The sequence below is a fragment of the Salmo salar genome, chromosome ssa15, assembly GCF_905237065.1.
Source record: "Salmo salar chromosome ssa15, Ssal_v3.1, whole genome shotgun sequence".
NCBI classification, from domain to species: domain Eukaryota; kingdom Metazoa; phylum Chordata; class Actinopteri; order Salmoniformes; family Salmonidae; genus Salmo; species Salmo salar.
Genome location: NC_059456.1, coordinates 79,669,423 through 79,688,014, shown reverse-complemented (window position 1 = coordinate 79,688,014; position 18,592 = coordinate 79,669,423). Strand labels below are relative to the sequence as shown.

General features: G+C 42.6%; 1 protein-coding gene and 1 long non-coding RNA gene across 2 annotated transcripts in view; one reads left to right on the top strand and one right to left on the bottom strand.

Annotated features, from left to right (window-relative positions):
• The window catches only part of LOC123727326 (uncharacterized), a 2,911-nt gene extending 907 nt beyond the window's left edge, over positions 1 to 2,004 (bottom strand). The window contains exons 1-2 of the long non-coding RNA XR_006759250.1: positions 1,833 to 2,004; positions 1 to 187 (exon numbers count right to left, since the gene is read on the bottom strand). The exon at positions 1 to 187 is cut by the window's left edge and continues 907 nt beyond it. This is a non-coding gene — a long non-coding RNA (uncharacterized lncRNA). The remainder of the gene's footprint in view (positions 188 to 1,832) is intronic.
• The window catches only part of ctnnbip1 (catenin, beta interacting protein 1), a 32,208-nt gene extending 28,264 nt beyond the window's left edge, over positions 1 to 3,944 (top strand). The window contains 1 exon segment of the mRNA NM_001139923.1: positions 1,859 to 3,944. Coding sequence (NP_001133395.1) covers positions 1,859 to 1,917 — 59 coding nt within the window. The 3' untranslated portion in view covers positions 1,918 to 3,944.
• The last annotated feature ends 14,648 nt before the right edge of the window (positions 3,945 to 18,592 follow it).

Below are 18,592 nucleotides of genomic sequence, written 5' to 3'. Positions count from 1 at the left end.
TCAGTTCAATATTTTTTTTAAATTAAATTTGTCAAGACGTGCCACATTCAAATTCAGTCAGGATTTGTGCCATTTATTTCCTCTGATGTGCCGCATCTCGTTCTCCTTCCCTGGCAGGGCCATTTTGTAGCATAGGGGTGTTCTTTGCCACATCCTCATTGGATGAGATCTCTAGGGGACTGGGAACCTGAAAGGAAGAGCAAGTCCAAAAATAAAAAGATCCTTCCCCAGTCTCTCACTTATTTAGATTATGCTGACCCAAGAGCACCATAGAAACATCCTAATTATCTCCTCTTTAGAAACAACCAAACTGAACACCGAGTCTACGCCTGGTTGTGTCTGCGCACGATCTTCTGAAAAGGGTCCGCCCTATGAGCCAAATAGATATGGAAGCAGTCTGTGTGACCTACTTTCATTTCCCCCTGTAATAATTAAATCTAACAAGCAATGATACTTTGTATAGCAAAGTTGCGAAAAAAGAAACCTCTCCACTTTCAAAAACGTGTTAAAATGGGTTTTGATGATGTTTGCATTCTGATAGTGCTTGACAAATCGGTTTGGTAAAACCTGAAACAAGACCAGCATTTACTGGCAATTCAAATCATTTACCATCAATTTAAAAGTGCTTACCATCCATCAGTTGCAAGTGTGGCAGCTCTGCCTCCTCTGATGTTGGCATTCAAGTATGACTGGGCCATATTCCTTTTGTTACCATCAAACCTATTCAGCCTACATCTAGGAAAGTTAAACCTTTTCGAAATAAATGCAAATATGATGAAGGTTACTAATGTAAGCAAAGTCTATTTTTGAATAGCTAAAGGTTACAGAATACGCTACAATCAGATCATGCTTTAACTCAAAAATGTTTCTCTGTAACTTCGTGGAAAATGGCCAGGGCGATCTGAAGGTGCCCAGACTGAGGTTTTGGTGTAGAGTTTGGTTTTCAGTCGTTTTCTCCCAACTCCACACCCTGGCATGTTCTCTTTGTTAACTTTGGCACTGCAGAACTTGTAATCTGGGATTGGTATTGATTAACCCTCAACTTGATAGAAGTAAATAGAATACAAAGGGAAGACAAGCCAGACCTCCCAATGTACACCAGTGATCACTGCATTTGTCTGTCTTTTGGTACCTATATACTGTAGCACAGCATTGCTATGATTTCTCATGGCTTAGTGAGATTGGCTACGCCAGCTGGACTCTAGCGTTAGCTCTCCACAGGTATTCCATGCCTCCTGCAGTTTGGGTTGGAATAGAGATGTGGATGGAAGGATCGTTTAAGGCCTCAGATGTATTGCTTATCAGGGCAGGACTGGATAAGGTCTGCAGCTGGGTACTCCTAGGGAGACCTTGATTTTGAGTTGTGTGATTGAGAAGACTGTGCCTCTGGACTGTAGGGAACATGGCAGTAGTTTGGAATACCTAGATGCATTTACCTATCCCTAAACCAAGAGATGTCGAGAGACTTTGCTATTCCATGTGCGATGTGGAAGTCTTGTGGCACAGTTATATAGTGTAGTGTGTGCTGTCGCTTTGGTGATTCACCGTATTTAACCTCACCACACTCAGTCATGATGACATCAATTAAGTCAAGGGCACACCCAACATGAGCTCAAAGTCAGAAAGAAAACAATAAGAATAGATATACTATTCATTCATACAAGCAAAGATTTCAAGAAATTCCACCTAAAAACAGAGTTTATTGAAATGTAATGTAGATTCAGTTATTTTACTCATGCTTATGATTACTAAATGTTTTATTCACATATCTAAGAGGACTTGTGTAGGTGGAAGGAATATCTAGATGGAGTTTGTTGTTGATATCTACTGACCTCTGTTTTTGGATGTGGGTCACCAGGTGCGGAGGATGTGGTGATGGCTTTTTCACGACAAGAAACCGAAGACCGGCGGCAGTGACCCTGGGGCACTCCCCCATCGTCTACGGCAACCCAAACTCCACCGACCGACACAACACTGTTGAGTTTCTGGGGAGCGGATGGGCACCTGTGATGGATGGAAGGAGGGTGGGAAGGATCACTGGGTGTTGGTTACCTTTCTCTCTCCCCCTCCCTTTCATCCAGCATCCTTCCCATTCAAACGGATACACCATTGCCCCAGCCACAGTAGGTATGCATTACCATGGGTTAGGGCCTTGGTGTCGAGCAAGTCGATGAAAACACTTACAAATTGTATGAATGCAAACCTTGTCTATTTGTCTTTTTTTTTGTTTTTCTTATCGAGCAGTGTTGTTTCGTATCTGCTCTACTCAATGGTAGAACTGACCAAGGACATAATTTTTCCGTCAAATGAAAGAGAGAAGCGTGAGTGTTTTAACTAATGACCTTGCGGGAAGATAATTCATTACTTTCTTTGGTTGAATCTTTTTTTAATTTTTTTTTAACTGTACACAGGGTCCCTGTAGGTGGAAAGGTTAAAAACGTGTTTAATGGTTTTCATATTCTTTCAAACCAATTGTACTTCTTCCTGCTTATTGTTGATTTGAACAATAGGCTGTTGAGATGTCAACTTGGCTTCCCATTCGGGACTTTAGAATCAATGACACTAGCACAAACACACACAGTATACATAGGTGCAGATGGCTTTTCCCCAAGCAAACAAGGTCTTGGGGTTATTGTGAAATTATATAACCTTTTTTATTGTACAGATATTAGAGGGAAAATACAATAATAATCAATTGATTGTGCCAATTATTATTTTATTTTTTTTATCTGTAAAATAAATGTAACATTATGATTTTTAAAAGGTGCCTGACGAGGGACCTAGCGTAGTTCTAATTTATTATTGATAGAATTGACTCTCTCCCAAACTATCGTTTAGAAAGTCTACACGGATCAAAACGCCTAATCTTATCAAAAGTATCCAAGAGCATAATCTTGTCACTCTTTAGATTGGACAAAGGTTACTCTTGACTCACACTAATGTAATTATATCAACAGAACCACACCCATGGAGCTACTAGAAACATGGTGAATACTCGCATAAGAAACTACAGTGTTTTTACTGCCTCCTTATACCCTTCAGCAATTGACGCGCTGTAAACAATACCGATCCGTTTTCTGTGTTCGTTGATTGCAACTGGAATCTTTCAATTCAATCGAATATTTTTTGTTTTTTTTCAATCCGACTCAGTTTTTTTTGTAGTAACATACTCTATATTTAATGTGTGTAAGTACTTTTTGTTAACTCGCTTAACTTAAACAATTGTGTCTTGATGTTTTGAAACCAAGCATGCCTGCCTTGTGGTTAACAGTGTACATTTGAAGTAGATCTGGGAGGGTCTTGAAAGCCGTGCCACAATGACCATTGCTTGTACATTCTCAAAGTTTATGGACGCTACTAGCTCTTTAAAAAACATTTTGGAAAAATAGTCAGCTATTTAAAAAAAAAAAAAAAAAGTGTAATCCATGTTATCCTGTTGGCAATAATTTCAGGATCAAATTTCCTCAGCGATCATGGCTACATACATCGCCAACAAACAGTTACAGTATCCGCCTATGACAAAAGTTTGTCCTTTTTAATGTTTACTCTTGTTTTAAAACTTTCTTGAACCTAATTTCTCTGTGCATTGTTTTGCTTTCATCTTAAAGACAACAATGCAAAGGTATCTTAGTATATACTATACCTGTCATAGTTGACCAACAGCCTTCATTTTTAATCTTTGTGTGTGCGTGAGTGCGTGCATGCGTGTGATTTCCTCTGTTCAAAATTCTACAAATCAGATTTTTTCAGCATGCTGTTCAGTATGACTAGAGCTGTGTATCTTTCAATGTGATGACCTGTCTTTGCCTAGTTGTCGTTTGAGTTATTTTGTGTTGCCTTTGTATTTCTCTGTTGACATCGATTAGTTGGTTCTTGCTGTATGGCTGCTGACTAAATGCTTCCAAATCCTATACCAACTGAACCATTAAAGGAATTTAAAAAAACAAAGACTTATTTCATCTCATCATTGCAATCATTGTTTTGTGAACACTACCTTTAGTAGTAGCGCTCTGCCCACATATCAACCTTTCAGTCTATGAAATTAGGCAGAAGATTGACCTATTTCCTTTCGGTGATGAGAAAGTGGGACACTAATAGACACTAATCTTAGGTCAGTTTTGAATTTTTCCCACTGTTTATGGTTAGGATTAGGGGAGGTGAAGCTGATCCTAGATCTGTACCTAGGGGTAACTACACCCCAGAATGAGAAACGGACACTTAAAAACAAGTACAATCGGCTTATCACACTCAATAGAACATTGACAATAAGGGTTACATCTTCTTGTCTTTTGAACTCTTCCTTTACAGTTGCGGTCAGATAAGTAGAATGATGCTGTTCAATCTGATACATACAACAGTTGTACATTTTAGCCATTTAGCAGACACTCTTATCCAGAGCAACTTACAGGAGCAATTAGGGTTAAGTGCCTTGCTCAAGGGCACAGCCACAGATTTTTCACCTAGTCGGCTCGGGGATTTCAACCAACAACATTTTGGTTACTGGCCCAACACCCTTAACCACTAGGTTACCTGCTGCCCCATACAATAATGTGGCTTGTATACAGATATGCATACTTGATAAACGTTATAAATCGTTCCCCTCGCTGGCTGTATGTAAGTAATTATGCAATACCGTCTCAAATTGTTCTTCAGTTTCCTTACCATGATCATTTGGCAGTCATTTCTCATTTAGTTTTGCAGTCTATTTACATACATTGTTATTCACAAGAGGCCATATCGGTTAAGGGCACACCTGTTTGCCACAAGTTAGCGAAAAGCACCTCTGCCATAGGGCGGCGCACAATTAGCCCAGGGTCCTTCGTGTTAGAGTTTGGTCGGGGTAGACCGTCAATGTAAATGTGAATTTGTTCTTAACTGACTTGCCTAGTTAAATAAAAGGTATTATATATCATTCTCTTTTGGGTCTACTCACTTTATGTAAAACAGGAATGACAGCAAGTTCCTTTGGTATCATTTTGTGAAATACAGTACATCCGGAATAATGACAACAGTAATAGCTTCCCTCTACTTCGATCAAGAGTTAGCTCTCAAAATAGTCACAGCCTCTTAAGGGTAGCTATCAGGTGGTAATTGCCGAAGATGTTTGAGGATCGGTGGCATGTTTTTCCTCTGCTAATGACGAACATCTGTTCACTGTTCCTGTGCTATCTTTCACAGATGTATCAAAATCCTGTGATTTCAAGAGAACTGATTCTGGGAATAAAACGGCAGCTGTTGGTGAATATTAAATGCTGAGCTGAGAGTGGGAACGAGGACGGGTTATGTGAGGGTCCTTGGATGAGGAGAAGGAACAATGCAGTTTGAGTGGCGTGCGCTACCTCCGGTGGTAGCAGTCAAGACGTGACAAGTTCGCAAGTTTACATTGCAGTAATATGTATAGGCAAAGGTATTTTTGTGAATACCAATTATTTATACACTGCTCAAAAAAATAAAGGGAACACTAAAATAACACATCCTAGATCTGAATGAATGAAATAATCTTATTAAATACTTTTATCTTTACATAGTTGAATGTGCTGACAACAAAATCACACAAAAATAATCAATGGAAATCCAATTTATCAACCCATGGAGGTCTGGATTTGGAGTCACACTCAAAATTAAAGTGGAAAACCACAGTACAGGCTGATCCAACTTTGATGTAATGTCCTTAAAACAAGTCAAAATGAGTCTCAGTAGTGTGTGTGGCCTCCACGTGCCTGTATGACCTCCATACAACGCCTGGGCATGCTCCTGATGAGGTGGCGGATGGTCTCCTGAGGGATCTCCTCCCAGACCTGGACTAAAGCATCCGCCAACTCCTAGACAGTCTGTGGTGCAACGTGGCGTTGGTGGATGGAGCGAGACATGATGTCCCAGATGTGCTCAATTGGTTTCAGGTCTGGGGAACGGGCGGGCCAGTCCATAGCATCAATGCCTTCCTCTTGCAGGAACTGCTGACACACTCCAGCCACATGAGGTCTAGCATTGTCTTGCATTAGGAGGAACCCAGGGCCAACCGCACCAGCATATGGTCTCACAAGGGGTCTGAGGATCTCATCTCGGTACCTAATGGCAGTCAGGCTACCTCTGGCGAGCACATGGAGGGCTGTGCGGCCCCCCAAAGAAATGCCACCCCACACCATGACTGACCCACCGCCAAACCGGTCATGTTGGAGGATGTTGCAGGCAGCAGAATGTTCTCCACGGCGTCTCCAGACTCTGTCACGTCTGTCACGTGCTCAGTGTGAACCTTCTTTCATCTGTGAAGAGCACAGGGCGCCAGTGGCGAATTTGCCAATCTTGGTGTTCTCTGGCAAATGCCAAACGTCCTGCACAGTGTTGGGCTGTAAGCACAACCCCCACCTGTGGACGTCGGGCCCTCATACCACCCTCATGGAGTCTGTTTCTGACCGTTTGAGCAGACACATGCACATTTGTGGCCTGCTGGAGGTCATTTTGCAGGGCTCTGGCAGTGCTCCTCCTTGCACAATGGTGGAGGTAGCGGTCCTGCTGCTGTGTTGTTGCCCTCCTACGGCCTCCTCCACGTCTCCTGATGTACTGGCCTGACTCCTGGTAGCGCCTCCATGCTCTGGACACTACGCTGACAGACACAGCAAACCTTCTTGCCACAGCTCGCATTGATGTGCCATCCTGGATGAGCTGCACTACCTGAGCCACTTGTGTGGGTTGTAGACTCCGTCTCATGCTACCACTAGAGTGAAAGCAACGCCAGCATTCAAAAGTGACCAAAACATTAGCCAGGAAGCATAGGAACTGAGAAGTGGTCTGTGGTTAACACCTGCAGAACCACTCCTTTATTGGGGGTGTCTTGCTAATTGCCTATAATTTCCACCTGTTGTCTATTCCATTTGCACAACAGCATGTGAAATTTATTGTCAATCAGTGTTGCTTCCTAAGTGGACAGTTTGATTTCACAGAAGTGTGATTGACTTGGAGTTACATTGTGTTGTTTAAGTGTTCCCTTTATTTTTTTGAGCAGTATATATACACTAGAGGACTAACAGGGGTTGCTGTTTTGAAGCCACCAAGCCTCCATCTTGGCACACCCACTGTTAAAAATATTTGGGAAGGTAGAAATGAATATAATATATAAATTAATATAATAATTCATATAAATTAATTTATTAATGTCCACATTTGTTTTTCCATGTTTATTCTATTACAGACACCTTAATGCATACTTTTTAAATTATATTATGTGAGCTAAACATACAAGCAAAATAATACTGTTACTGTCCCCACTCCAACATTTTAAATGGAATCAGCAATCCAGGATTTATACATATACTGTAGAAAATTGGTGAAGACCCTCTAATAGGCCCAATAGCTGAGACTAAGTCAAACCCCTGACTCTACCTATGACAATGGACCACTTGTTGTAGATCAGACCATGTCAAAAATACAGTGAATTTTGTTACTTTACGGCCTTATTCTAAAATGTATTGAATACATATTTTTCCTCATCACTCTACACACAATACCCCGCAATGACAAGGCGAAAACTGTTTTTTAGAAATGTTTGCAAATATATAAGAAATGTATAAATATATATTTTTGTAATGAAATACCTTATTTACATAAGTATTCAGACACTTTGTATGAAATTGGAAATTGAGCTCCGGTGCATCCTGTTTCCATTGACCATTCTTGATGTTTCTACAACTTTATTTGAGTCCACCTGGGGTAAATTCAATTGACTGGACATGATTTGGAAAGGCACTCACCTGTCTATTGAAGGTCCCACAATTGACAGTGCATGTCAGAGGAAAAACCAAGCCATGAGGTCGAAGGAATTGTCCATAGAGTGAAGAGACAGGATTGTGTTGAGGCACAGATCTGGGGAAGGGTACCAAAACATTTCTGCACATTGAACGTCCCCAAGAACACAGTGGCCTCCATCATTCTTAAATGGAAGAAGTTTGGAACCACCAAGACTTCCTAGAGCTGTCCGCCCGGCAAAACTGAGCAATCAGGGGAGAAGGGCCTTATTCAGGGAGGTGACCTAGAACCCGATGGTCACTCTGACAGAGCTCCAGAGTTCCTCTGTGGAGATGGGAGAACCTTCCAGAAGGACAACCATCTCTGCAGCAGTCCACCAATCAGGCCTTTATGGTAGAGTGGCCAGAAGGAAGCCACTCCTCAGTAAAAGGCACATGATAGCCCGCTTAGAGTTTGCCAAAAGTCACCTAAAGACTCTCAGACCATGAGAAACAAGATTCTCTGATCTGATTATACCAAGATTGAACTCTTTGGCCTGAATACCATCTTCCAACAGGACAGCAACCCTAAGCACACAGCCAAGACAAAGCAGGAGTCGCTTCGGGACAAGTCTCTGAATGTCCTTGAGTGGCCTAGCCAGAGCGCGGACTTGAACCCGATCGAACATCTCTGGAGAGACCTGACAATAGCTGTGCAGCGACGCTCTCCATTCAACCTGACAGAGCTTGAGAGGATCTGCAGAGAAGAATAGGAGAAACTCCCCAAATATAGGTGTGCCAAGCTTGCAGCGTCATACCCAAGAAAACTTGAGGCTGTAATCGCTGCCAAAGGTGCTTCAACAAAGTACTGTATAAAGGGTCTAAATACTTATGTAAATGTGATACGTTTAATTTTTAATACATGCAAAAAAATCTAAATATATATTTTTGATTTGTCATTATGGGGAATTTTGTGTAGATGAGGAAAAAAATATTGAATCCATTTTAAAATAAGGCTGTAACGTAACAAAATGGGGGTCTGAATACTTCCCGAATGCACTGTACAAGCTTTTATTTTATATTGATTGTCACAAGGACTAAACTACGAAGAACACAGTTCCAGTTGTTACATTATCATGGAAGATCAACCAAATGCAAGGATGGTAACATCAAAATGGAAAGTTAGAAGAAACTTACCATAATTCACAAGAATGTAGACTGGATTCTAATGTAATTCTAGGAAATGTAAATGCTTTTCATTAGTGGGTTATTTGAAATAGCAATAAGGCACCTTGAGGGTTTGTGGTATATGGCCAATATACCATGACTAAGGGCTGTAACCAGAACAGTTAACAAGTATTTTTGCCCATGGTATATTGTCTGATATACACATGGCTGAAAGGGTTTTAGCCAATCAGCATCCAGGACCCAAACTTCCCGGTTTATAATGGCCAATATACCACACACAACCCCTCGGGCCTTATTGCTTAAGTACTCTACCTTTGGAATTAAACAAAGGGTTTATTTATCCTTTAAACAGCCAAAGTCACACCTACGCAATAAATATTAGGAACTTTCCTCCTCAGACCTCACCCCAGCCATGTCTCAATCCTGCACTAGTCAAGCGTCACTCTTCCCCTTCAACCCTCAGCCCTGCATTACTCAAGGATTACCCCTCTGCCTCACCTCTCCCACCTCACCTCTCCCACCTCACCTCTCGAGGATTACCCCTCTGCCTCACCTCTCCCACCCTTCCACCTGTGCATCACCACTGCATCCTGGCGACACTTGACTAGTGCAGGGTTGAGACATGACTAGGGGAGGGGTGAGTTCTTAGGAGGAATGACAGTTCTTACTGTGTATTCTAAGTTTTGTACTCTTGACACATCCGCAAAGAGAAATCCCACCACCCCTGGAATTTGTGAGGAAGCTCTGGATATCAATTAGAGATTAAATGGAAAAGACTCACTCCTCTTTCATCTTAAAAGCAGAGGTAGCTCAAAGCAGAGGCGCTGCACTTGAAGAAGTGAGTGAGGCTAGCCTCCCACCCACTTATGACTCAACATTAATTGAAATAAGCCAGGAGTTAGACAGCTACTGTATACACCAAAGAAGAGGCGTATTGGTAGAGGACATGCAAAATTATACTCACGCCTCTCTCACAAAGCACTGCAGATACACTAGTCCATCCGGAGGCTCATGGCTTATAGATGACTCTTCTCTCTCTTTCACGATCTCTCTCTGTCTTTTGCTGAGACAAGTTTGCCCTCTTTTTACATCACTAAGCCACAACCCTCTTTTGTGCATCGTAAGCCACAATCAAGAGTCTGTAGTTCAGCCTAATGGCCACCTTAACCTAACCCTGCCACTTGATTTGGAACAGAACAAGCTAGGCTTACACTGTCACAGAATCACCCCCAAATTTGTAAGAGTTATTGTGGATAGTTTAAACCTATTTAGCTACACCTAAACCTATTAAAGAAGAGTTGTCATATTTCTGAAGTAAATTTCTATTGATGTAAGTGTTTTTGTGATTTGGATAGTTTTTGCGTGCGCAGTATCAGCGCACGCAAAAGACATGAACAAAATCTTAAAAAACACCCAAATAATTCCCAAATAATAATAATAAAAATAAAAAAATACAAGCCAAAACAAAAAAAAAGGGGTCTGGACCCTTCTATACCATGCCATCTACATACATTTTTTTGATTTACTTCAGAAACATATACAAAATCAATGCATATGTCATTAATTTAAATAACCATTTAACAGATATATAGAAACACAACATGTAAAGTGTTTGTCCCATGACCTGAAAAAAATAAAATCCCAGAATTGTTTCATGCACACTATGTGGCAACATGGCATCGATATTAGACAAACATTTACTACATTTATTACACAACCTCAGTTACACAAATCTCACAAAACGTTTTGGGAATATACTGACTTTGACTTTATTTTTTTTGTAAATTTTCTGTCTAATATCGATGCCACATAGGCCATTTTCAACCAGAGAAGTAATCTTTTTGCGTTCTGTTGCGCTTTAAATAGGACACCCCTTACCCAGAATGCATCACAAACCATACCAATTAAATAATTGACAATCAACTTCAATAAAAGTATGAAAAGTTATACAAACACATTCAGGTAATATATTCCACATGATCAATATCCACACCTCGATAACAGTGATAAACCATGTTTTAAGCTTCATTATAAACTGGGTGGTTCGAGCCCTGAATGCTGATTGGCTTACTATTACAGTAAGGTACTTAATTGTTACCCAGAAATGATTAATATAAAATGGTTGCATTGGGCCTTTACACACAACATTTATTCTACTGCTGTAATGTTATATAATTCGATGGAAAGATATCATGCCATCTAAAAGGCAATGTACTTTAATTTGTTATCTCTGAGTACCACCTCACCCCTAGTATCAGAAGCATGACTGTTATAGAGGTGCCAGCATGCTATTTAGCACTTTGTGACAACTGCTGATGTAAAAAGCGCTTTATACAATAAATGTGATTGATATTTCTACAGGCTATTGAAGAATACAGACATCTGGCTAGCCACATACAGTAAGCTCTTACAATACAACTCTCATTTTATCCGGCTTTGACAGACTATCATTTCCACAATATGCTGACGATTAACAAACCTGTCCACCTACAATCTTTCCACTCATTGCCTCCCACTTTGGCTGGATTTATTGCCATCATCGTCTTCCCACTTCCGCCGGTATCTTGATACAGTTTGTGTGGGAGAAAGGCTGTATGGAGATGCCATCTGTAGTTTAGGTGGTTCACATTCTGTAGCTGTCTGCCTTACTGTGAGGAGGTGGATATCTCTGTAGAAAGGATCTAGACATAAGTTGAACCTCTGGGTCAGCATCTGTTGATTTGGTGCTGCTTTTCTTATAATTGTAAAGGAAAGGCATGAGAAATTATTCCAGACTGATTCTAGCAAGTTGATCTCATCTGTTAAGATGGAAAGATTATTTTGCTAGTCTTCCTTGGCATCTTTGTCAAATAGATTGATTAATTTTAATGTTTAATGCATCCTTCTGAGTGAGCACAGTCTGTGTTTACACGTTTAGGGCTCCCGAGTGGCGCAATGGTCTAAGGCACTGCATCTCAGTGCTAGATGCGTCACTACAGATACCCTGGTTCCTATCCAGGCTGTATCACAACCGGCTGTGATTGGGAGTCCCATAGGGCGGTGCACAATTGGACCAGCGTCGTCTGGATTTGGCCAGTGTAGGCCGTCATTGTAAATAAGAATTTGTTCTTAACTGACTTGCCTAGTTAAATAAAAAATACACAGACAGCCCAATTCTGGTATTTTTTCCACTAATTGGTCTTTTGAACAATCACATCAGATCTTTTAACATCACATCTTTTTCAGCACTGATCTGATTGGTCAAACACGGCCATAGTGTAACTGACTTGGTTCAAACCCAGGTCTCCTGCGCCTCTGTGCGCCAAAATACTGTGTTAGCCTGTTGAGCTAAAGCCTAGAAATTCTCTGTGAAATGTGTGATCAACAAGAGTGGCAGAAATGTAATGTTTGACTAGTGCAGGGATGAGACGTGACTAGGGGAGGGGTGAGGGTTAAGGAGGAAGAATGACAAAGTATGTTTTAATATATATCCTAATATGTGTATTGCGTTCAAGGGATAAATAAACCCTTTGTTTAAATCCAAAGGTAGGCTATTTACAGGAAACCCACTACTCTTGTCTGTTGGTCAGCATGGGCTGCTGCTCAGGATCAGTGGCAGTGGATTTGCAAATGGATGCATCAGAGAAGCTGGGTGTTGGATAGGAGAAGCAGATGGGAGCTGAGTGGGTGACAGAAATCTCTTTAGATGCTGAACCGCTCCAATGTTAGTAACCTTGTTGCTTTACCAAGAAGGGGAGGCACTGGTCAACTACTCTACTGTCGACTACTCTACTACCACATATCTATAATACAAAATCCATGTGTTTCTAGAGTGCGTGTGTTAGCATGTGTATGTGTATGCGTGTCTCTTCATCGTCCCTGCTGTTCCATAAGGTGTATTTTTATTTTAAAAATGTATCTGATTCTACTGCTTGCATCAGTTACCTGATGTGGAATAGAGTTCCATGTAGCCATGGCTCTATGTTGTACTGTGAGCCTCCCATTGTCTGTTCTTCACTTGGGGATTGTGAAGAGACCTCTGGTGGCATGTCTTGTGGGGTATGCATGAGTGTGCGAGCAGTGTGCTAGTAGTTTAAACCGACAGCTCAGTGCATTCAACAGGTCAATACTTCTTACAAAAACAAGTAGCGATGAAGTCAATTGCTCCTCTACTTTCAGCCATGAGTGCGGCAGGTAGCCTAGTGGTTAGAGCGTTGGACTAGTAACCGAAAGGTTGCAAGATTGAATCCCCACGCTGACAAGGTAAAAATCTGTCGTTCTGCCCCTGAACAAGGCAGTTAACCCACTGTTCCTAGGCCGTCATTGAAAATAAGAATTTGTTCTTAACTGACTTGCCTAGTTAAATAAAGGTAAAAAAGAGATTGACATGCATATCATTAATGTTAGCTACCCATGTACATTTAAGGGCCAGCCGTGCTGCCCTGGTCTGAGCCAATTGTAATTTTCTTCTTTGTGGCACCTGACCACACGACTGGACAGTAGTCCAGATGCAACAAAGCTAGGGCCTGTAGGACCTGCCCTGTTGTAATAAAGGCAGAGCAGCGCTTTATTATGGACAGACTTCTCCCCATCTTATCTAGTGTTGCTCAACATGTTTTGACCATGACAGTTTACAATCCAGGGTTATTCCATGCAGTTTTTGTCACTTCAACTTGCTAAATTTCCACATTATTCATTACAAGATTTAGTTGAGGTTTAGGGTTTAGTGAATGATTTGTCGCAAATACAATGATTTGAGTTTTTTAAATATTAAAGACAAATGTATTTTTTGCCACCCATTCTGAAACTGACTGCAGCTCTTTGTTAAGTGTTGTAGTAATCTCACTCGCTGTAGTAGCTGACGTGTATAGTGTTGAGTCATCCGCATACAGATGAAGTCGAAAGTTTACATAGACTTAGGTTGCTGGGGTCACAATTGCATTGGCTAATACAGTACTGTAATACCATGATATACTAGTGGTGGCTATTCAGAAGCCTGATGGTCTGGGGGTAGAAGCTCTTGGCCAGTCTTCCAGTTTTTGCCATGATGGTCCTGTACTACCCGCTTCTTAGTGATGCAAGCAGGGAGAACAGGCCATTGCTCGGGTGGCTGAGGTGATTATCTTCTTGGCCTTCCTGTGACACCTGGTGTTGTATGTGTCCTGGAGGACAGTCAGTGTGCACCCAATGGTGCATTTGTACCACCCTCTGTGGCGCTTTCCGGTCCGCAGCGGTGGAGTTGCCGTACCAGGCTGTGACGCAGCCCAACAGTATGCTCTCGATGGTGCTCCTGTAAAACACTGTGATGGCCCTCTGGGACAGACCAAATTTCTTCAGCATCCTAAGGTTGAAGAGTCACTGCCGTGCCTTCTTTACCACGGTAGCTGTGTGGCTTGACCATTTCAGCTGCTCTGAGATGTGTACTCAGAGGAACATGAAGTTTTTGTCCTTCTCCATGGCGGCCCTGTTGATGAGGATGTTTCTGTTTCCTCCTGAAGTCTACAATCAGCTCCTTTGTTTTGCTGACGTTGAGGGAGAGGTTGTTTATCTGGAACCATGCCATCAGAGTGCCTACCTCCTCCCCGTTGGCTGTCTCGTTGTTGTTGGTAATCAGACCTACTACTGTCGTGTCATCAGCGAACTTGATGATGGAGTTGGAACTGTGTGAGGCCACGCAGTCGTGGGTATACAGTGAGTACAGGAGTGGACTGAGGATACACCCATGTGGGGCCCCCGTGTTGAGAATCAGTGTCGTGGAGGTAATGTTGCCTACCTTCACCACCTGGGGGCGGCCTGTCAGGAAGTCCAGGACCCAGTTGCATAGGGGAGGAGTTCAGACCCAGGGCTGAGAGCTTTGTGGTGAGCTTAGAGGGCTCTATGGTATTAAAGGTCGAGCTATAGTCGATGAACAGCATCCTCACATATGCATTCCTTTTGTCCAGGTGAGTGAGGGCAGTGTGCAGTGCAATGGCGATTGTGTGGTCAGCGGATTGGTCAGGGCGGTAAGGGAATTGGAGAGGGTCGAGTGTGTCGAGGAGGGAGGAGGTAGCGTGATCTTTGACTAGCCTCTCGAAGCACTTCATGATGACTGAGGTGAGTGCTACGGTCGTAGTCATTCAGTTCAGTTACTTTCCCTTTCTTGGGCACTGGGATGATAGTGGACATTTTGAAGTAGGTGGAGATAGTGACCTGAGCTAGAGAGAGATTAAAAATGTCAGAAAACAACAGCTAGCTGGTCTGCACATGCTCTGAGGGCGAGGCTAGGGATGCTGTCTGGGCCGGCAGCCCTGCGAGGGTTAACACATTTGAATGAGTTACATACGTCCTCCGTGGAGACCGTAAGTACGTGATCCTCATTGTCCACAGGGACTCTCCTCGGCAGCTCAGAGTAGTCGTTGTGCTTGAAGTGTGAGAAAAAGGTGTTTAGCTCGTCCAGTAGGGCGGCGTTGGTGTCTGCGATGTGGCTGTCTTTCTTTCCGTAATCCATGATCGTTAGGAGCCCCTGCCACATACGCTTCATGTCGACCCACTGAATTGCTCCTCCATGTTTCGCCATCTTGATCGGTCTGTGTAGGTGGTATTTGTGCTGTTTAACCATACTACTGTCCATGGTCACCTTGCTGTGTTTATGATCTGCATCTCTCTCCAGCTTCGCTACAAGACTGCCATCAATCCACGTTGTTTTTGATTTGGGTACGTTTTGAAAGACATTATCAGTATCAACTCATCTATGCATTTTTTTTATGAGTCCGGTGACTGAGTCGGCATATTCATTGATGTTATCCCCAGAGGTGACCCGGAACATATTCCAGTCTGTGATCAAAATAGTCTTCGGATTCTGAATGGTCGGATCAACGGTGTAGACACCTGATCACCGGAACTTCCCTCTTGATTCTGTTTGTAGGCGGGGAGAAGCAAAATGGAGTCATGGTAAGATTTTCCAAAGGAGGGCGAGAGAGGACCTTATACCCGTTTCGAAAAAAGGCGTGTATCAGTAGTCAAGCATCGCATTTCCGTGAGTTGAACAGTCAATGTGTTGGTAATGATTCACGAGCGGGGACTTACTGTGTCGATGAGAACCTATGTCCAAATGCTCAAGACAGGCTTGATGCAAACTAGTGCCTGCTAAACGTAATGTTTATTTAATTCAATTCATTTAATTACAGTACAACTGTAGTGTAATTATATCTGAACAATACCTTTCTATTTTGCATTAACAATTGTCAAAGATGTCTTCAATGAACACAATGGGATAGAAATTATGGAAATTATATTTTCAGTCAATTTTGATGGGTAATGCAAGTGTGTAGCCTAATGTGAACAGCAGGGTTGGGTAGGTTACTTTCTAAATGTAATCTGTTACAATTACTTTTTAATTGTCCATAATTATAATCAGTAACATAACTTTTGGATTATCCAAACTCAGTAATGTAATCTGATTACATTAGAAAACAAAAATGTGTTACCAATTGAACGACATCTATTGCAAGATAAATCAATTTTAAAGTTGACATAGCTAGCCATATAAACTCAGCAAAAAAAATGAACGTCCCTTTTTCAGGATCCTGTCTTTCAAAGATAATTCGTAAAAATCCAAATAACTTCACAGATCTTCATTGTAAAGGGTTTAAACACTGTTTCCCATACTTGTTAAATGAACCATAAACAATTAATGAACATGCACCTGTGGAACGGTTGTTAAGACACAGACTACAGATGGTAGGCAATTAAGGTCACAGTTATGAAAACTTAGGACACTAAAGAGGCCTTTCTACTGACTCTGAAAAACACCAAAGAAAGATGCCCAGGGTCCCTGCTCATCTGCGTGAACGTACCTTAGGCATGCTGCAAGGAGGCATGAGGACTGCAGATGTGGCCAGGGCAAGAAATTGCAATGTCCATACTGTGAGACGCCTAAGACATTGCTACAGGGAGACAGGATGGACAGCTGATCGTCCTCGCAGTGGCAGACCACGTGTAACAACACCTGCACAGGATCGGTACATCCAAACATCACACCTGCGGGACAGGTACAGGATGGCAACAACAACTGCCCGAGTTACACCAGGAACGCACAATCCATCCATCAGTGCTCAGACTCTCCGCAATAGGCTGAGAGAGGCTGGACAGAGGGCTTGTAGGCCTGTTGTAAGGCAGGTCCTCACCAGACATCACCGGCAACAACGTTGCCTATGGGCACAAACCCACCGTCGCTGGACAAGACAGGACTGGCAAAAAGTGCTCTTCACTGACGAGTTGTGGTTTTGTCTCACCGGGGTGATGGTCGGATTCGCGTTTATCGTCGAAGGAATGAGCGTTACACCAAGGCCTGTACTCTGGAGCGGGATCGATTTGGAGGTGGAGGGTCCGTCATGGTCTGGGGCAGTGTGTCACAGCATCATGGGACTGAGCTTGTTGTCATTGCAGGCCATCTCAACACTGTGCGTTACAGGGAAGACATCCTTCTCCCTCATGTGGTACCCTTCCTGCAGGCTCATCCTGACATGACCCTCCAGCATGACAATGCCACCAGCCATACTGCCCGCTCTGTGTGGGATTTCCTGCAAGACAGGAATGTCAGTGTTCTGCCATGGCCAGCGAAGAGCCCGGATCTCAATCCCATTGAGCACGTTGGGGACCTGTTGGATAGAAGGGTGAGGGATAGGGCCATTCCCCCCAGAAATGTCCGGGAACTTGCAAGTGCCTTGGTGGAAGAGTGGGGTAACATCTCACAGCAAGAACTGGCAAATCTGGTGCAGTCCATGAGGAGGAGATGCACTGCAGTACTTAACACCAGAAACTGATAGTTACAGTGAGGGAAAAAAGTATTTGATCCCCTGCTGATTTTGTATGTTTGCCCACTGACAAAGAAATGATCAGTCTATAATTTGAATGGTAGGTTTATTTGAACAGTGAGAGACAGAATAATAACAAAAGAATCCAGAAAAATGCATGTCAAGAATGTTATAAAATTATTTGCATTTTAATGAGAGAAATAAGTATTTGATCCCTCTGCAAAACATAACTTAGTACTTGGTGGCAAAACCCTTGTTGGTAATCACAGAGGTCAGATGTTTCTTGTAGTTGGCCACCAGGTTTGCACACATCTCAGGAGGGATTTTGTCCCACTCCTCTTTGCAGATCTTCTCCAAGTCATTAAGGTTTCGAGGCTGACATTTGGCAACTCGAACCTTCAGCTCCCTCCACAGATTTTCTATGGGATTAAGGTCTGGAGACTGGCTAGGCCACTCCAGGACTTTAATGTGCTTCTTCTTGAGCCACTCCTTTGTTGCCTTGGCCATGTGTTTTGGGTCATTGTCATGCTGGAATACCCATCCACGACCCATTTTCAATGCCCTGGCTGAGGAAAGGAGGTTCTCACCCAAGATTTGACGGTACATGGCCCCGTCCATCGTCCCTTTGATGCGGTGAAGTTGTCCTGTCCCCTTAGCAGAAAAACACCCCCAAAGCATAAGGTTTCCACCTCCATGTTTAATGGTGGGGATGGTGTTCTTAGGGTCATAGGCAGCATTCCTCCTCCTCCAAACACGGCGAGTTGAGGCCAAAGAGCTCCATTTTGGAGCATAATCATGTCTCATGATTATTCGCAAATGGAATACCAGTCAAAAGTTTGGACACTTTACTCAAGGGTTTTTCTTTATTTGTACTATTTTCTACATTGTAGAATAATAGGGAAGACATCA